A 21,142-nucleotide genomic window follows, 5' to 3' on the forward strand; every position below is an offset into this window, starting at 1 on the left:
GAGTGAATTGAGTTAAAAAATAAATACAATAAAAGATAAAATAATCCAAATTTGAGTCATGCAAACATGCGGTGATTGTGTAAACTGGACAGAACATTTTATAGGGTGGGTTGCTTTCAAAGCAGAATATACTGAAATAATTTCTACTTTGTAGGCCTGAGTTGACAGCACCTAGCAGCTTCGAATCCTTTGCTTTCAGGGGAATGCATTAATATGTAACATCTGTGTCAATATTATGGAGGTGGAGGGTCTTGGTCTTTTTAAGAGCTGGATGGGGAGTACAAGTGTCAGCTTTAAAGGCACAGAGCCAGAAATGTTAAAGAAGGGGTTGGCCAATCTTCAATGAGAGTACCAAAAACAACATAAAATAGACCTATATATTAGATGACTGCAGTACATATTATTATGGGATCCAATCCATCCATTTTCAATGGCGTTTGTCCCCATTAGGGTCACTTGGATTCTGAAGTCCATCCCAGATGACTTTGGGCAGGAAGCGGGGCACGCCATGCCAAGACTGGTCTACACCGAATCACGGGGCATACAATATGTAGACAAACATTCACACTTATGGACGATTTAGAGTCTTCATCTGAAATAAAATGCAAATTAAAGATATCTGATAAGAAAATTGTGCTGAATTGATTTTTAACATGAAATAAATCATACTGACAAGGACACAGCCCGAGCAACAAGATGTAAACAACAGAAAGCGTCTTGGAGAGGAACTTGTGAATTCTTAAAAGATGTCACAGTTGATTAATTCTGTTATGTAATACGTATTGCATGCAGACATACACTCAGCGACCACAATGTTGGGTACACCATTACATTCTGATGAGATCCATCTCAAGAGCTGCATGAAAAAAAATCACAAAGGCCAGAATGCTTCTGTTTTTGCTATAACAATATATTTATACTATTGTGGATGTCCAGTAGTTTGCATTGTATCATGCACAGAAGAGTTTCTAATATTTGACCCTCCAGCTCTTGTATGTGATTATTGGGTGTATATCGCCTGGTGAGTAAAGTGTTTATTCTAGTTGTGCTGAATCCAGTGGTGGATGGTCAGGGCCTGCAATACCTTCTTCATTTACCACCCAAACTGGAATATTTGTTCCATGAAATTGTATGAATTTATTCCCAGCACTACATTCGCTTCATTTTATAGTATTTATGTGGATGTCGGATTTATTTTTTGTCCAGACTAATGCCTCTGTGTGATGCCATGTCAATCTAACCTGCCCAGGGCCTTCAGAATCATTAGTGCTGACCAAGTTAATTTAGACATTGAGATACGGCTTTAACCAATCATATTTTATTTTTTGCAAATCAATGCCATCAGTGTTTTTCCATTCTTTGACAGGTTCATTGGAGCAAAACCTGTTCCAGCCAACTTCTACAAGTAGCAATATGTATACATTAGACAATGTATGGAATAATCATCATCTCTGGTGTTTTATTAATATCTGCATGTTCTTTTGTCATGCTATAAAATAAATATCTGTTCTGAGGTGCTCCAGAATGACGTCCGTGGTACAGTTGTGTGCTCTTGTCACGTGCCTATAGTACAGGAAACCCCTGCACTAACTACAAAAATCCTCTAGTTGGCAGTAATGCACTTTTTCTATTAGACAAGGCTATGGCCTGACAATGAAGCTCTGTCTCCTCTCCTCAGTGCATGCTTGGCTACAAATATATATTTTTTTAAAATACACGCTTTGGCCTGAGCACATTAACAGCGAGTAGGTGAGTTTTTCAGAGAATAATGAGGGATTGTTACCCCTCAAAATCAGCGAATTTTCGGTGGTTCACTTAACTGATGTATTGTTTTTTTTTGTTTTTTTTTGCAACGTTATAGTGGTGGTAATTCGAGATTGATTATGTTGGGTAAGTTAAGTACCCATGAAAGCAAGGTGCCAAACGCAAGACTTAAATTCCTTCACTTTCGCAAAGGCGCCGTTTTCATCCAGATTGCATAGGAGTGTGCAGCTGCACCTTTTGATTGGCTACAGTAGTTTCATGGTCAAGGATGTGTGGAGGTTAATTATTCATTAACCGCTGCTGGTCTCCAAAGATCTCCCAGATGCGCTGTGAATCGATCGTTATACTACAGTAGCTGGGAAAGGTTAACTATAAACATTTGCAGCATGGATAAATGAGGTGAAACAGTGAGAGTACAGTCATTGACATTAAAAGTGAGAGCGTCGCTGCATCCAGCTGCTGCCCACTGGAACGGAGGCGGGATGCTCCCTCGGTGCTGTGTGCTCCGTTAGTGGTGAGGGGGCTGTTCCCTCCGCACATCCGAGCTCGCTCATTCCGTCCGGAGCAGCGGCAGGGATGAGAGCTTGGCATCAAGGCGCCAACGCGACGACACGCTCCTCAGGTAAATACATTTTTTTTTTCTAAAAGTGCATCTCGCTGCGTTACATCATTTTGTTATTGTTTTGCGCGTGTGTTATTCCGCTGCGAGAGTCGGAGGCTGAGTCGCATCCGCGCGCCAGTTTTCCAGCGGTGCCTTCAACTTCAATTCAGCCGCCTCCACGCTCTCCTGCCCGGCTTCGTCTGCATTTCGTATCGTCGGAGGGGGCCATTCGGTTCAGTTTTTGGGTCACTTTTCTGACTCGATATAACGCGGCGATTGTGGACGAGCACGGCGTGTATTTATTGGATTTGTAACTTGAGGAGTGACGGGCGGCGTGTGGTATTTTATTTATTTTTTCTATTATTTGATTTTTGAAGGGGACGCGTTCTTTTCCTATCAGCTGAAGGTTAAAGATTGCTGTGATGGAGCTAGCCAGGCTAACGTTAGCTCATCTTCGTGTTCTGTTCCGTGGAGGAGAGGCCAAACTCCATCCAAATTACGCAATTTTCACTGTCCTAGCAGCCCGGTATAATAGACAACGAAGATAAAGGTATTTGACGAAATGAATGTCATACCATACTAATCCAATTTCAATGCAGTGCATCCTCAGATATTGCTTTTGAACCTGTAGAAGTTGTACAATTGCATAAGTGATATCTCTTCTCCAGTGGGTGGGCGACATGAGAGTTAAAACAACCGAGCCATCAGATACTGTATGATGGGTCACGTGCATCCCGAATTTAGCCAAGGACACCCCCGATTAGTTAAACATTAACAGTCTACGTCACGCTTTAAATGCATTTCAGCCAGCCATCAATGAAAGTCAAACTAGCCAGACGTTGAAGGGAGTCTGGAGTGTGCGCGTTTATAGTAGCAACCTGAGAGGTGCCTGTCAGACCATTTCATAACATAACAGTCACAACACACGGAATCGTGCATGTGCAGCTCCAGGAGCGCCAAATGCATGAAATGGAGCTCGGCTAATGACAAATGGTTGCTTTGATGCTGTCACTTTGTCTCACCTGCAAGCATGCTGGCACTGATGACCTTCCTTCTCATGCTGCCTGCAAAGTGAGACCATCCTAAACTATTGTTTTAATTAAAATGGGATTTATGTGTGGTTTCATTTCATAGGCAATTCATCTAAGTGCGATAGACCTGCTAAATCATGGTACTGTGTTTGCATGTGTTGAATGGTTTCAATTTTAGAAGGTCTTGCACATACTGTAAATTGTCTGGGATCTCTGCAGACCATATTGTCGCAGTCAAGATGTTTACTTTTAATGCATGTCTATGTCGCCCTGTTCTGTATGTAAAGCGTAGTTCAGTTACGTTGTTGCAAATATTATGTCTCTCGGGTTGTTCATCCATGGCCTCGGGTCTGATTATTATTTTCAGTAGTGTTGTTTACATAGTATTTATGGCATTGCCCTAAAGCGATATCTCTTGGTTTTTGACCTTTCATAGCTCAGTGAGTACGTATTAAAAGCTAGTTAGTAAATGTCAGCAAATGTTCCAAGACAAGCTAAAAGGGAGAAAGAAATCATAAGTACGGTTGTGTAGGCACATGTGTTGGTCTTTCACACATATCTGACGTTGGGCTGGCGTGTGGAGGCCCTGCTGGAAGTCCTCAGGGGGTGAGGTATGGTGAGTTTAGGGAGGGGGGTATTAAGAAGGAAGCAGCTCATTAATTCCTTCCAGCGGCAGAGGAAAGGTTTGCTCAGCGTATTTTGAGGGGCCTTTCACAGCTCCAAAATGAGTCAAAGTTTTACGAGTGGGCCAAACCCAAGCCAGCGATAAGTGTAGGGTGGGCGAACCTCATGCTTTTTTTCAAGGCAGTGTGATATCCCTGAACTTCCCCTTCCCTCAGATTATTACTTTTCCTTGGTTCATTGAGCATGTTCTGACAGACTACCCCCCCCCCCCCCCCACACACTCATTTTGTCTGTCTTCAGCATTATTTCAAGGCCAAGTGCACAAAGAATATTAGTCTGGCCATTGGCTGGCTGAAAGCGTAGCCTTTTTGAAAGTCATCGGATGTTTGCCTAGCTACAGGGATCCCCTCGGAGCTCCTGTCTGATGTCACATGTGATGTCATAGGGGAGGTGACGCAGGCAGGCAGGCAGGCAGGCAGACAGGACGAGGCTCATGGATATAGTCAAGCAGAAACATGCGAACGCGACTGACATCTGCCAGTACGCCTCTTGAGAGCGAGAAGCGAAAGCTGCGGCACGAAATGTGAAACGTTTGGTGTGTATATTGTTCTATTCTGATTGGATGCTGGCCATATGTTTGGGCCATCTGCCTGCTCTCCGCTCCCTTAGCGTCAGTTTATTCCTACACTATGTGGCAATCAAGCTCTGGTGAGATAACCCCCACTATTTGTTTTCACTTGTTTACATCGCAGTTTTCCATAGCCATGCCTCATGAGTGTGTGAGAATCCTTTCATCCCACCTGTTATCTGGCTCACATTGAAATTTATGCGCCAAGCTCCTAACGCAGTGTCTGTTGAAGTAACATGCAATTATCTGAAAAACACCCTTAATGTTGTATAATTTGATGAAAATGACAAGTCGCAAATAAAAAAAGTTTAGTGCGTGTGTGGTGTGTTGAAGCATGCTCAAGTTTGCTACACCTCCCCTTCGTTGTTATTGATGACAGCCACCTCGCACAGTTTAAATAAATAGCACAGTCACACACACAGACTGTCCGTCTAACCCTGTGGCTTGTCCTATAATTCAAGATCACAAATAACAACTAGAAATAACTCAAAGTTAAAAAAAAAAAAAAAAAAAGAGTCCACATCCCACTCGGTCATGCACGGACGGGCATGTGTGTTCGTGTTATGACTAATGTGATCACTCCTCTGGCTAGTTGTTAATGATAACAGTCACTTGCACAATAGAAATTAATGTAATGTAGCGTTGTATAATAAATGAATGTTTAAACAGGCGGGGAACAGAAGAACGAAGGCTGATTGTGCCGCCTTACTGCAATGTAGTGGTATCATACATAGCCTCGAGGAATAAACACGGTAATCGATTAAACATTTAATTGCTTGTCAAGAATTGTCTTGTGTTGAATGCTGATTAATCATTATCTTAAAGAAATTCTGAAGCAAAACGAGGTGTTGGCTGCACCCAGCAGTGCACATTCAGAGAGTCTCCCATGGAAATTAAAACAAAGATATGTGAAAGTTTAACATTTCTATCACTTTAAAATGTTAATTTACTGTAGAAATCTACATGGACTATTATTTAAGTTTTCCTTTATCCTTTTTAAGACAATCCTCTGTGCTCCCTTAACTTTTTGTTATAATTTTATAACAGAGATGTATACTGTCCAAAATTTCTTGTAATAATTATTTTTTTAAAAATCACCATTATGCAAACCTGAAACATTGTTCAATAAACATGCTTAAAGACATTACAACAAAGTTAGGAGTAAATTTTCTTTAGATTTTGTTGCCATTATTTTCCTTTTCACTGAAAATGAATATCGGCTCCAAATATCGGTTATCGGCCCCCTTGACTACTAAACCTGTACCGTCCCGCCCTATAAGTAAAGGATGTTAAACTGTTACTTTGTTGTTAATGAAGCTTTCGTGATTGCTTAAAAATGTGAAGAAATCAGTCTACCGGCGTTCGACCTTTAACGTTTCACCGTATTGTCATTTTGCATTGACTTGATCAAGTAAGGTTATTTGTTGTTCACCTCACCCTCTGTTTTACTGGGCAAGAGCCATGCCGAGTCCGAACCTGACGAGCCAAAGGCCATAGCATGCTAACCCTTTGATCAGCCTGCTTCTGGCTGCTAAGCATGCCACTGTCATCTCCAGCAAGGCCCGGACCTTGACAGACGCTAATTAGGACACGGCATGGATTGAGAATAGCTAAGTGCAGGTGAAGCCTACTGTGTAGTAGAACAGTGTGTCCGTGGATTAGCGTGCCTAATGACCTTGCCTTTATCCCCCCCCCCCCCCCCCTCTCATTTTAAAATGCTGGCTGCAGTGCAAATGCTCAGCCGTGAACATCCTTTTCCATGTGAGTGCTGAAAATCTCATGACGTCCAATGGCTGATGAGGTCAGCGATGTCAAATTAATTCATCGATATGTTCGAAGTTGTTGCACGGCTTTGCACTCGGCTATTGTCATACGTTAAGCCTGGAGGACAGTTATTTGGCTCGACCAAAGAAAGAATCAGGGCCAGACCAGAATGTTGTACCCTGTGATGTAGTGGTGGAATTAAAACAATAAAATAGTCTCCCGCCTTCAATTTTGCTGCCAGCGGAGTCCGACTAAAATAAGTTCTGAACTGAAGCAATTGGGGGGGGGGGAATATTTTAGCAGCCCACGCATGAGCTCATGCAAAACAACTTTTGCCATGGGACATGATTAACAAAATAATTAAAGTGTATGTCTTTTGGCCAACTTTTCTACATGAGCTAATTGACTTTCACAGGGCAACGAAGGCCAACATGCGAGAGAAAGCACGTTGGGTTGCAATGTGCTGATGGGCTTTGTAAAATATTTCAATATTTAAGTCAACGGACAGCAGTGCGTATACCCGCCACTGTGCCAATTGTGACAGGTACTCCAACTTAACTCATTCGCTGCCATTGACGAATTTACTTGTCTTTTCACAGTCCAGCCATTCAATCCCAGGAATTTATTTATATTTTTTCCAACTTTTCTCAAACGTTATGGTAAAAGAGGGTCTGAAAACGTCCGGCAATGTAGTGCTAAAACATGCCAGAATATGACTTTGATATGTTGCAGAAAAATATGCACGGTACCAAAGTGGACCGAATCGTACTTCTTGGTGGAAATGGCACTGAGGGCACTTTCTTATTTGCACCCTTGAGTCTCTAATCCAAACCAAATTTGTTTCCCACCCTTTGGTTTATTTTGTTCAGATGGGCAACAATAATCTAATTCGGATGTGGACCAAACCCTCTTTTAGGATGGCTCCTTATGCAGCACATCTTCTTTTCACAGTTCAAAGGAGTATAATTTCCCTTAAAGTGCACCTGGCTGGTTCCAGATAGATTTTCCAGATATATATCATAGATATATAAACTTTCTGAAACTAGTAATTGGTGTCAAGCAATTATGCTAAAGTGATACAAAATAATTGAAATTCTAGACGCATGACTCGTTAGTGTGCGTTTTAGTGAAATTCAGCATTTTTAAGTTAAGGCCTAAAGCTTACTTGGTTGTTTGTCCACCAGGCCTGTGTCCAAAACATGCCTGTGACATGTTTTCACTGGACAAACAGGAGCCCGCAGAGAGACTGATTGGAAACATTTGGGACACAGTCGGTGCGCCGCCATCCCCACGCCGGCACACTTCCTCACGAAGAGAAGGGCCCTTCAATGAACACGGTGTTGTCACATAGATAAACAATCTGCAGATCTTTGCTGTTTGTTGAATGTGATGGGCTGTCGTCCCCAAGAAGGGTCTGCGTATGTGTGCACAGCCCAAACAGATGCAGAGGCAGAGATCAGCCAAGTACACACCCAGCTTGGGACTCTCTTTATAGATCCAAGGAGATGTGGAGAGGTGCGGCTCTTGTGGAATACATGGTCATTGTCTTTTTGTTTCTGTGTATCTGACTTTTTGGGATGATTTATATTCTTCTCTGTTTGGGGTGCTTTGCGTCGTTTAATCACATCAGTGTCTCCTTCAGGGCAACGTAAATCACTTTCACTCAATTTGTCTTGACAACAAAGCAGACAGTACTTTGCTATCTGTTTCGTAGACAATCATAGCTGCTTACTAACCGTTTAGGGAAACTTTTTTTTTTTTGTATGTCAGACTGTAACGCCTGTGACAATTGAACGACACTCCTTCCGGTATTGTGTGCCACCCTTGCTCCCCCTCATCTTAGTTTGGCCATGAATACAGTAAGGAGGTGACACCAAACTGTCAACCTGCAAGCCGTCATCCTGCAGCCAGTCATGTGTGCACCTTCATTTCCCAGCCAAAATGTTTGTAATTGTTTTTGAATTAACCAACCCTGGCCTTCATGAGTTCATATGACCTCAAAAGCATATACACATTGTATCTTTGACTGCGTAGCGAGTAAAAAACGAAGCGGCTGATGAGAAGAGAACACGTGGGGGTGGTGCGAGGGTCGTCTGTGGGGAAATGCCAGCCTTCATGTGGTTCTGTTTATTTTTAGCTCAGTTAGCAGTGTATGTTATCCATATCAACTATTTCATTAATTTCCCCCTTCCTGAGCGAGCGCCTTCAAGAAAACACATCAGATCTGCATTTTTTTCCCCCCCTAAATTTCCATATTTAAGCAACCACAATGCCATCCATTTTCCACACAAGAGGGTTTTGTCACGGAACACAATGTTTTTGTGTAGTGGGGGATGAACGCCGGCCATTGTTGCATAGCGTTCCTTCAATCCAAGGTTTTACTTGATATAAAATGAGTAATTCCATTGCGTAACAGCATTAGCAGTATTTAAATGCAGCTTGTCATGGGAAAGGAACAGTCAGGGCGGGGACGGTATGAAGGCAGATCATTTTACAGGAGGAAATCCTCACTTTAACTGATGATGGAGATAATCCTCATTTAGCGGTGTCACCAAGAGCAATTGCCTCAGATTAAGGATTAAATTGGATCAGACAGCATACGGATGTTCACTTAAAACAGGTTTATGGCATTTTATCACAAGGTAAAGTGGATTGTCATATTAAATATCATATTAATGAGCTTGGCCCGTGACCTAAATCTAATTTAATTAAGGAGGAAAGTACAGTTATACCTCTGACACTGATTTCTGAGTTTGATAAATTCGGCCTTTATGATGTTAGATATTTGAAAGACCTGTGTCCAATCACGAAACACAACAGAAATATTCAGACACAGCCTCAAGTTTTATGAATCTCTGCATTCATATTTCTGTTAAAAATCCGAGTCTCAGTTTATGTGCAACCTCAAGCAATAGCCTCATTTTCATAAACAGCCATAAATGGAGGTTGACACGCTTCTAATTAGCTTATTTACATATTAAATCTGCACTTAGTATTCTTTCAGTCTTAACATTGAAGATGAAGGACACCCTTTTTTTATTTTACGATTTAACAATTTAACCAAGGCTTAGAAACACATTGTGTTCATAAAATGAAATATGCAGATCATCAGGGAAAACATCAGATTTTTTTTTTTCACTTGTAACACAGCATTTTTAATGTTTTGTGCTCTGTGAGTCATCATCTTCGAACAGAAAAAGGATTGGGCCAAACAAATAAGCCAAATAAAATGATGTGTGTCATTGTTTTGACATTTTCCGCTACAAAATACCCAGCAAATTTGCAGCTAGTCTCTCCTTGAGGAGATTATGTAAATGGAAGGAGTGAAACTTAACTAAAGTATTAACTGGGTAAGAGCCAAGAGTCAATCCGCCAAAGCTAACAGGTTTAAAGTTTTAAATGAAAAAAAAAAAATAATCTTATTAAAGAGCCATACATACAAAGACCGGCATTTCACGGTCTCGGATCCTGTTAATCACCTCGTAGTAGGCTCTTCTAAGGTTCAGGTACAAGGAGCAGAGACGGACCAAGGACATACAGTGAGGGGAGTGATTCTGCCCCCTAAGTCAAGGCTCTCTGATTGTAAATCCTGCTTTTTCATTTCTGTGTGACTATCGTAGCAAAACAAATGCTAAAAGCAAAACAAATGTGAATCTGTCGCCGATGAATCAATTTTTGACTTGGCTGGTTCAGCTATGTGGTTGTCAAACTGAAAATGAGGTATTTGGCCGTGCCGTTCGACGACGATCAAAGTGCGATTGGCTTTTAAACTGTCTGAACAGCAATTTGATTTGTTGCAATGGTTCTCATACTGCTGTTCCTGAATGCCATTACTTTATTACGGGAAAGCCACAAAGCCACTGGAGAGTATCGGGTCAACGGGCTGCAGCATCTGCCCTGTTGACAAGGCAGCAAATATGACTTCATCAAGGGCATTACATCATTAGCAGATGCACCCAGGGTATTATCTTCATTGGGCCTTGACACACGTATATAGCCAGAAATGAGCAAATTTGCATGAATGTTATCGTGCAATCCAAAATATCATATGATTGGTTGATTTGGAACACAGCTTCATCCCCATTTTTAAGAGGGGGTGCACACTTGTGCAACCACAAAGTCTCACTTGTTTCTTTTTACACATTTTCCCCTCCCTAAAGATGATCTATTTTTTCTATTGAGTTGCAAAGGTTTTAGGTTATATTTGATGTTAGAAAAAGGTATGACATTATTTATCTTGGTCTATTTTTTTTAATAGCACAAAAATGGGAGTGGGTTGGTAAATATGACTATGCTGCTCACATACTTTGCATGGTATCTTGGGATTGCTGTGAAGTTTCAACCAGCGTTGCAGTCCTCAGTTAATTTCTTTCTTCCACATTTCAGTTCAGTGACTGCATTTCTGGGCACTCACTTGTAATTTCTTGGGGAATTCCAGTTTTTAGTTTTAAAATATGCTGCTTATCCTCTCAGATGAAGGAAATGCTTTTGAGATGCAAAAGAGACCCCGAGAGCGAGGATGAGGATGTGGAGCAGGGAGGAATACGATCTCTCATTTGTCGTTGTGATATACAGAAGCTCCGGTTTCATCCATGACATTTAGCATCCTGCAGTTTGCTGACGATGGTATTTTTTGGGTTTTTTTTTGAGGAGCATTTGTTTACTTCTTCATCCACCAGAGTTGTGCATGGTACAGCAAATAAGATTGATAAGAGAAGGGAGGGAAAGGGACCCTTGACAAAAATGAATGGGGATAAAGGTTTTAAGTGAAACGGCCAACATTCACATCTCCTGCCGGGGTACTTTGGAAGAAATTGTTGTTCTCCGACAAGTATTTTATGCCGAGCACCAGACGCTGTCTCTGACGTCAGCATAAATCTACATTATCTGATCGGTTGCTGTGTCAAAGGGCACAGTTGTGGCAACATCCCACTTTGCTGTTTTTTTTTCAAGACGAATGTAGATAAATGTGTGGTCTTGCGTTACAGCCCTGCCGTAGCAATTTTACATGATCTTCATTTCTTTCTCTTTTTGTCATCTCCCTCTTTTCTTTTCTACTCAGCGATGGCCTCGACTGCACAGCTGTGTCGGTGATCCTGCCGCTGCATATAAGGAGAGACGCCTTGACAACCGACCTACCTTTCTCTCGCCCCAAAAAAGTGGAAAAACACAGAAAGGGGGGAAAAGAGGAACCACACCAGCATAATCAAATGCGAACATGTACAGCGTGGAGGACCTCCTCATTTCTCATGGATATAAGCTACCCAAGCATACCGCCGCCTCCACCGCCCCGACCCCAACCCCTGCATCCACATCCCGCCAGGCGCCTTCCTCTTCACCTCCATCTTACACTAAACACCACGAGAGTTTGGGAAGCAGGCCCAGTAGCAGGACGGTGAACGGCTACGAACGAGGGGCGAGAGTGTCATACGGGAACAGCTGTGGAAGCAGGCATCCTCAAGCATACGTGGCTGCAACTGGCTGCCCTAACAACAACGTCGAACCCAGGGACAGGAGCCAATCCAGGCAGGAGGGTGAAATCCAAATTGAAACTCCGTCATTTGGAGAGTCGCTGACCTCAGACAGCGGGTAAGATCCATTCCGCGTTGTGACATCATTTGCGGACCAGTTGTAGTGCCTTATGTCTATTGATGTCCTTGACATTTAGTGAATAACGACAGCATAATTTGCTCCGGTGCTTTGATGAAACCGATCCATGACATTGATACTTTTTGCGTCAATACTTTTTGTGCTTGGATTTGGCATCAGTTATATTTTTCTTTCCCCTTGTGTGTCCTTCCTCCATTTTACCTTTTTCTACTTTTCACAAATCAATATTAGTTATTAAGAGAAGGTGAGAAAATGTGTGCCAGACTCCTAATAGTCATAATCAAAAGAGCTCAGGGTCAAGCCCGTGTGTCCTATTTAAGCATGCCCCGTGCCAAGTGTTACAAACATAGATGTCATTTTTGCGGAACCCTCTCCATATGGCCAACTTACATGAAAATTCCAGAATTACACCTAATTATAGGCTACACACCCCATCAATAATACAGCATATATATAGGGTTTAATACATAATGTATGGAGAATGGGTTATATTTAGCTTAGTCTGGTGTTATGCAATTGAGGCCCTCTTGGGTAGGCACAGTTAGATTGTATGATAGGTCTACGGATAATGCTTGGTCGCAATTGAACACTTTTTTGTTTGTTTTGTTTAAAACAGAGCCGTTTCTGTTTGTCTATTTGCACTAGCTCGTGCGCTGTAACTGAGACAAAGTCAATACAGCCGTTCCTATGAGATCAGTTTGTTCATGTTTTTTTTCCTTTTCTTTCAAAATCCTGTGTTGCCACCAGCCAATAAAATTATCTCGTATTTAACGAAAATAAGTAGCTGTTTTTATTTTCTGGTTTGACTTTTTCTTTGACAGGACTAATCCGCATATTCATATCAGTACTTTGGCCAGTGAGCACCTGGGAATTGTCAATGTATGGGATGAAATTACAGTCTGTTGGTTGTTCATTCTTTTTCTCTGCTCATCCAAATCACTTTTTCCTGGCAGCTTCAATTTGGATAATAAATGGCCAGTCTTTGCTCTCCTATTAGGCAGTGACACAATTAGACTAATGATTGTAACTCATATTAAATATTATGCCCACTTATTTAGCAGCTTGGCATGGATCTCGCTGCCTTTCCCGCAGCATGCAAGTCTGGTCAGCAATGATCAGATTGACATGTCAAGGGTGGTCAATGGCCTCAGCCTTGAGGAGTGTGCATTTATACATTCATTGTGTAAAAGGTGTTGGTCAGTCAGTCATTTTGAAAACAGCTCAAATCAGACATCATGGAGTTGTCACTGCACCTTGTGTCAGCCATTTAATAGCACCAATTGGTATTATTGTTTAAGTCAAATGTCAAAATGTTGATATTGAGTTTGTTATGAGGGAAAATACAATTTTGGTTAGTCTAAAATGTCCTCATAAGATTAACATGTTTTTTACATGGTGCCTCATTGAAAAATACTTTTTTTCATGGTCGTCTGTCTCCATCTAGTGGAATTTTAGTCATGAATACATTTTGTATTAACCTCATTCCTCATGCTAACCTCATTCTCAGCGGTGCTACAGTGCTAATTTAATTGTTTTGAAATTTAAAATTGATCACAACCTTCCTCATATCTCTCATGATGCAAATATATAAGTATATACCAATGTCTCTCTGTGACTTTTCCTCTTAGGTTCTGTGATGGCACCAGAGGTCAACCGATGCACTCCAAGGATGTGTCCTTCTGGAGGAGGAGAGGCCAGGACTTTACTGTGCTACTGGACTATGCTGACCACAGAGAGTGCCGTGCAGGGGCACATGGGGAATATAACAGACCAGAGGGACCTCAACAAGCAAGAGGTCAAGAGTTGCCCGTTGTGGAGCGTCAGAGAGTAGCCCAGGAGCGGCAACGCTGGGCAGCCCAGGTACAGGCTCGTGCAAAAGAGAGGGAGGCAGCTCTCAAACAGTGGAGGATGGCCACTGAGAGGAAGTGCCAGAGCCTGGGGACGGACGAGTGGCGTCCAGCTGTCAGTTTTAGTCGCCAGATGTCGCAGAGTGAGGGTGAACGTTGGGCACAGGAGCATCAGCGGCTCCACGCCAGGACACCAGAGGGAATGGTAGTCCACCCCAGGACCAAAGCCAAATCCCAGTCCATGCCCAGGATGCTGCGACCTGAGAGCCTGCAATATGTGGACATGGCCTCATGTGGTCAGGACTTGTACAGGCGGGTTAATGGACACCCACTGTCACACCATGACCTTTACAGGGCACCCCGCTGGCCGGAGAATGGCAGGCCAGCAAGTGCCAACCAGTTATCATTAACGCCAAAGCCCCGCTTCACTCGACCACCCAGACCTCCCTCCTATGAAATGCACCAGCAGATCAGGGGAAGCTGTGAGTTGTTGTCTGGGAGAGACTCGGTTATTTCCCATACCAGGGACAGGACTCCTCTTCCCATCACACAGACAGGTGATGCTCCACTAGATTATTTTGCACAGGATTCTGGACCTCCAGGATACATCCCTCCCCCATCATACAAGAGAGCCCCTGTGATTATAGGAGGGCGCCGGGGATATGGTGAGATTGCAGTTGATTACAGGTAATGTGTCCTATTTTTATCGATAAAGATATTTTCTAAAAAAAAAAAACGCAGTGTAATGTTAGATGACATATATGTAGCTTGAATTCTATACTAATCAAAAACAATGTTTGGTTATTCGTAAATTCATATTCTTTTGATGTGAATTATGAACTGCATTAACTTTTCTCTGAGTAGGGGCAAACCCTGAAATTAAGTTTTCAGCGTGTTACATAATCCTGCTTTAAATCCCTATAAAAAAAAGCTAAACCTTTCACTTACTCTCGTTCTACAAATTCAGCGTTCCTTGAGGGGTCCCGTTCTGGTCTATTTCTGGATCAATCACTGCGCCGTCAGGTTAAATGACAGTAATAGTAGCAGAACCGTGGCTGTGACTGAAATTGCAGAAACATCAATGTTTCCAGATAAATTGCTTTGTCAAAGACACACCTTAAGCACCAAACCATGTGATTGAAGTGGATGGCTGAGCTCACTCTTTTGGGCCCACTTTTATTCTTAGACATGGCTGACACAGACTGATTTCACTAAATGGTCCAGCCACATGTCTATAAAGATCTCCAATTGCGTAGATCAACGCTAGGTTCACATGCACTGAATAGATGATGTGTTCAGTACTGGATTTTTCTTACCTGTGTCGGATCTTGGCTGCGTCCTGACTTCAATTGATTTTTACAATATAAACATGATATTATACATTAAAATGTAAATATTACAGATACAGTATTAGTAATAGTTCATAATGGTGAATGTTTTCCCAACAAGTATTGCTATACGACGTTTATCCGCGTAGCAATCCAACTGTGCCGTTTTGCTTTTAGGTACCGAGGTGACGTGTACCAGCAGATACATGTGGCTCCAGACGGAACTCATTGGATCACTCGACATCCAGCAGGTTCTTGGTCTGAGTCATCCAGAGAGAGGTGCATTGCAGGCCACAAGCAGCTTCATCCTGTATGTACTTCGCAAGAGCATCCAAGTGGAGGAGTGCAATATATCTCCTTTGACGATCCCCGCATACGGCACATTTCTTCAGCTCTTGGTGGGAATTCCCTGACAGACGCTGACAAGATACGCCACATCCGCAATGAGCTACCCAGCACCACCACGTCGGAGCCCGCATCCGGCAACAGTGCCTTTTTGCCCCCATCAGCGGGGCCTTTTATCGCTACCAAACTGGCTAGTGATGCTAATCAGACGTCTTCATGTGACTTTGACAATGACAATAAGAGGTGGCACAGCAATTTGCACAAAGCGACTGTCGATAACTTCTCAGCAACTGACCAAAATTGTAACACATATTCCAAAAACCCACGTCCTCCTCCATCGCCATCTTCAGCCTTTCAGGCCCCAGTAAGAAGAGCAGCGTCTCGCCAGGGGTCCAGTTTAGATCAGGTCTTTGCAGAAACCATCACACAAGTGAAGAAAATTGTCCCAGAATCAGGGCTGGAGAATAACAGAAATACAAAGAGAAGAGTTAGCGAGACCATTTTCTGCCTTGTGTCTGTTCCCCTTCACACACCAACTAACCTTAACAAAGATGTATCAGCGGATCAAAACAACAATGACACAGCACGAAGTCTGACTATGACTAATACAGAAACCTTTGCTGTTGGCCTCAAGGAGACCCATAGCCTGCGAAGCAAGTCAGTGAATGAGATGCCCATCAGAGTCCACTACTCACATTTTCACACCACCAGCACTTCCTCCCTGAGGAATTACAAGAGGGCTCCTTTAAGGAAGGAGATCATAGATGCTTGGGCACTTCAAGCCAATGAGGACAAGGAGATGTGTTATTCTGGGTCCTGGCCAGGAAACCAATACCGTAACCAGGAAACCCAGACTGGTTCACCCTTGACGGTGGTGAAAAGTCCAGAACACCAAAGCCCACCTAGAGGTCAAGAGCCTGTCCATTCTGCCTCGGACACAACGACTGACAGCGGTGTAGGAACGGAAAATGGTTCCTCTTATGGCTACCCCATGGCTGGCCAGAAAAACCTCCATCCCTCCAGCAACAGCGCCTTCTCCCGACTTAGCAACAGCCCAACACCACAGCAATCATTGCAACCATCTGAGCAACACATATCCTCCCCATCCACACAACAGGATTCAGGAGGCCAGAACCCATCCTCTCCGAAGAGGAGCAACTCCAGTCCTCCCGAGTGTGCTGAACAAATGGCATTCGGTCAGTTTCTGCTAAAGCCGGTAAACCGACGGCCGTTTGATGCCATTGGTGAGCTGGAGACCATCAATAAGGAGATGGAAGACACAATCAGCAAGAGGCGTCATGTTGGTCTGTCAATTGATGACTTAGATGGTATGAATAAAAGAAATGGCCACTATAAATCAGGAAAGCATTTTAAATCCGGCCTTGAAGCAGGCAGAGAAGCAATGAGTCTTCCTCCCATGCTCACAGAAAAACCCGTTATCAAAATCAGATCAAAATCCTTTCCTTCTGCCAACGATTTGGAATCCGTGAGCAAACGACAGGCTTTCTCCAGACCACAGACCAACATACCATTAACAGATAAGATATACGTAATCCCCAGCCCAGGTGGGAGACAAGATATGTCCTCACCGCCTCAACACAGTAATTCAAACCGGCTTTATAGACAGGATATTCCAGTCCCTCAAGAATCATTGCTTAGGGATGTTGGGCTAACCGTCTACACAGAGACCCCCAGTGGTCGCGGGGGAACAACGCAGCGTTCACTGCTGGTTTCACGTCAGCTTGATCATGAGGACCTGACAGTGCCTCTTTCAAGTGAGAGCAGCACAGCGCATGTCAAAAATTGTGACCGACCAGAGCGCAGCTCTAATCTAGAGCTTCAAGAAGTGAAGGCTGAGACAAAGGCTCAGTTAGACAAAATGCCACAAAGCAAGAGTGAGCTGAATTTGAGTATCAACGGAAGCAGGAGTGAAATTTGCAAATTGCCCAAGAGTAAGAGTTCCCCACTTGACACCCAGCCGACCAAGGAGGTTTCCTATGTGTTCAAGGAAAATGGTCATGACAAATACTGCGACTCTGAGCCTCTAAAATACAACACACATGAGTCAACAATAGCAGACATGCACCTTGAGACCTTGCTTACTCAAGAGAAAGCCAACTCGCTACCTGCAGAGGACCTTAGTAGCCTGTACGAAGTTAAAAGTGCAAAGGGAATACCTGAAAATGAATCAATTGAGCAGAGGGCTGCCAGAATTTTGGGTATTACCGTTCAAATGGAAACCTTGGGAGTGTCAGATAAGAGTGATGATGTAGAACCACTTGTGGATGAGAAACACCTTGGTGAAGACAAACAGAATGTGATTGAGGAGCCCGAGCAAGTCGAACAGGGATCGCTAATTTTGCTGGGAGCAGAGATGGAAGACGTCAAAGTGTCAAAGTTAGGGGAAGACCACAATGACGGCGGCAGTCAAAAGCACAGTAACAAACAAAACGATGGTGAACACAACGAAGATGACATCACTCAGTCAGCAGTGGTACCTCAACTCCCACCCTGTAATCTTTCACTATCTCTACCCATCACCCCGAATGAGAAGCTACCAATAAGGAAAGGAGAAAAGAAGAGCAGCACACCGCACCCTTCAAGCAAATTCATTGAAGCGATCCAAGATAAGCTAAGCTCTTCTGCTAATATATCTGGGGCATCTCTGGGCAAGTCAACCACAGACAGAATAGCCCGACTCAAAGAACTGCACTCAGTGTCGCGCATTAGACGCCTCAGCCTGAAAGGTTCCGATTCCAGTAGAGACTGTAATTCTGAGGAGAGAGACGTAAGTCGGCAGGAAAACGTAGTTCAGGAAGAGACAAAGCTTGAGGTTGAGGAGAAACAAGACAATGAAGAAGGCCTGAATGCACAGAATGGAAGGAGGAAAGAGGAGCATGTGGATTCTCCAGTTGAACATGAAAACGCACGTGAAACAAAGGACAAGATAGTAAGTCTCAAAGAAGATTGTCAACCCGGTGAAGACAATGAAAATATATGCAAATCGGAGGAGGTTGAGCAGACTGAAGATGATTTTGAACCAACAGCAATAAAGGACGGAGCAAGAGAAGATGTTGAAGCAAAGACAGAAGAGCCAGAAGGAAAAGGGGAGCTTGACATCGTAGACAATGCAGACAAAAATGAAGCGGCAGAAGTTAGTCCAAGTGAAACGACAAACGATGTTAAGAGAGACAATTTGCCCAAAACAAAGCTTCGTACGAAGCTCCAGAAGCCTCCACTGCTTCCTAAACCCCGAAGTGTTCCCAAAAGAGAAATAACTCTACCACTCAGCTTCAACCCTGGGACCTTTGCTTCCTCAAATATGGACGATGAGGACATTGTAAATGTCTCAGGTGGGTCTAAGGGTGGTATATTTTTTTAGTAGAATACTAATTTTCAAAAATCAGTTATCTGTGTAAGCGCAGAAGTAATCAATCTTGTGAATACATGAATTAGCTCATGAAGTTTTTATCGACTGTTTAAGAAATTGATTGACACAATATAAAGTAACAATCCTGATTTATTTTCAACTGAGTTCTCGTCTCTTTTCTCATCAGACTCCTACGACCCCAGTCGAGTGGAGAGAGTCTAAACTCTGACTGCGTTTTACCACTGTGGAAATTTAACGACCGAGTTAACAACCTTTTTGCCAAGAAAAAAAGAGCCTTTCATCTCACCCCATGGCTTCCAGAAACGTTACGTATCACTCCTCACAAATCGGACATTCCTGGTGCTGCGGGAACATTTTTACAGCCAAATAAAAAGGTGGTGCCAATTCTCCTAGCCCTGCGATTGGCTGGCAACCAGTCCAGGGTGTACCCCGCCTCTCACCCAACGTCAGCTGGGTTTGGCTCCGGCTCACTCTGATGAGGACAAGCGGTCTCGAAAACAGAAGGACGGATGGACAGTTCTCCAGGTCTTTCCAACCTGCTCAATCTAATCCTTCCCCTCTAGCCACCCTTCAAATGTTTCTTTGCTACACCAAGTAAACTGCCTTCCTTTGAACTATTCTTGTTTTTGCTTTTGTTACAGTGCATGTCATTATTTCCTTCCGCGCTCGGCCTTCTGGCTCAGCGTTGAATCATGAATGTAAAAGTGCTTCTGCTCTTCAAAAGAAATGTAACAGGTCAATTCCAAACTAAGGCAACAGTATTGCATTACAATCAGTATTAACCGTCACCAAATGTAAATATGAGAAAGAAGTATAAAATTTTATCTAGATTATAAAAATCAATTTAAGAAATGTATATTTTCTTATATATGTTCAGAAAATGATTATGAAAGAACATTTCTTTTTTTAAAATATGATATTTGAGTGTTACACTAATATGGAACCCTCTGTTCTTTATTCTTCTACGTGTATGATAGCGAATGTACTCAGAATCTGGGTTGCAATGAGAAACACTGTGGTCTTTGAATAGTTTTACTCAAGAGCAATATAGTTACTGTATGGTTTTTTTTTGGTAGGTTTCGGGGATATATTTGAAGTAGTACGTCTCAAATTCAAAGAGGTGATCTCAGTTAAATGTCTACATTGAAGATTTATGGTTTGGTACAAGCGTGTGATTTTGTAATTCGGAGGTTATTCGTGTCGTGTTCATGAGTGCCAATAATCTCTTCAAATCCAGATCGTTTTTATTTCCAGCGTAATTTGTGCAACACCCCGCATCACTCTCAGCATCAGCATTCGCAAATGCCACACACTGCGTATCAGAAGTGTCGGATTTGAGTGCTACTTTGCTAGCTACTATAAAACCGGTAATGTATTTTAGGGCAGTAAGAGGTCTATATTTAACTGCCGCTCTTAGTCTATCTGTGATTTCAGAAGTGCTTTTCTGCAGGATATGATTATTATATAGCTATGTTGAATGAAAGGTGTGCCTTGTACACACTGTTTCTCTCGGTTAACGTGTGTAAATCATAATCATTTAACCATGAATCAAATTTTGCATCAATTATTTGAGTGAAAATGGTGAATTTGTTGGCAATAATGAATTGTAAGATAAAATACGTATTATTCTGAATGACTATATGAGCCACACTGGGTGAGAAAATTAAATTATGACGGGGAGTTTTAAGTCTTTTTTTTTTGCAAAATGCTCATGTCACGACTAAATTTGGTGTAATAATCTAATGTTGTAGTAGTTTTAAAAAGAAATAAAATTTCTACCTTTTTCTTTTTGACTATAGACATGATTTTAGACTTAATTCACATAGTACTATTTTTGTTCCTCTTTAGTGTCACCCTCATACAGGGGTGCTCAATCCTGGTCCTCAAGAGGCCGTATCCAGCCTTTTTTCCATCTCCTGCCAACAACACACCTGATTTAAATGAGCCACTCATCACCAAGCTTTGCACAAGCCTGATAACAATTGTGATCATTTGTATCAAGTGTGTTCAGGTAGGGAGAGATGGAAAACAGGCTGCATAGGGGCTCTTGAGGACCGGGATTGAGCACCCCTGCCCTAATACTTCTTTGTATATTCTTGATAATGTTGTACAGATCAATGTGAACATGTTCACTCATTTTATGTTGACATATCAGTGCTTATTTAACAGGTTTTGGGCAGAACTGACTTCACTTTTGGGATAGCAATAC

General features: G+C 42.6%; 1 protein-coding gene across 1 annotated transcript; it reads left to right on the forward strand.

The window, feature by feature from the left end:
* Nucleotides 1-2,109: 2,109 nt before the first annotated feature.
* jcada (junctional cadherin 5 associated a) lies at nt 2,110-19,547 on the forward strand. Its single transcript, XM_086021347.1, has 5 exons — nt 2,110-2,386; nt 11,475-12,001; nt 13,651-14,556; nt 15,375-18,895; nt 19,100-19,547. Exons 2-5 carry the CDS (start codon nt 11,631-11,633, stop codon nt 19,132-19,134), a joined length of 4,833 nt encoding a protein of 1,610 aa, XP_085877473.1. The 5' UTR covers nt 2,110-2,386; nt 11,475-11,630; the 3' UTR covers nt 19,135-19,547.
* The last annotated feature ends 1,595 nt before the right edge of the window (nt 19,548-21,142 follow it).

Source organism: Filicampus tigris, chromosome 21 (genome assembly GCF_054856515.1).
Source record: "Filicampus tigris isolate MCC_2025a chromosome 21, RoL_Ftig_1.0, whole genome shotgun sequence".
NCBI classification, from domain to species: domain Eukaryota; kingdom Metazoa; phylum Chordata; class Actinopteri; order Syngnathiformes; family Syngnathidae; genus Filicampus; species Filicampus tigris.

What these genes read in the sequence shown, in the direction of transcription:
- jcada (XM_086021347.1), top strand. Translation starts at nt 11,631, where the DNA reads ATGTACAGCGTGGAGGACCTCCTCATTTCTCATGGATATAAGCTACCC. An exon ending in TCGCTGACCTCAGACAGCGG is followed by an intron (nt 12,002 to 13,650) that starts GTAAGATCCATT and finishes TTTTCCTCTTAG; the next exon opens with GTTCTGTGATGGCACCAGAG. An exon ending in GAGATTGCAGTTGATTACAG is followed by an intron (nt 14,557 to 15,374) that starts GTAATGTGTCCT and finishes TTTTGCTTTTAG; the next exon opens with GTACCGAGGTGACGTGTACC.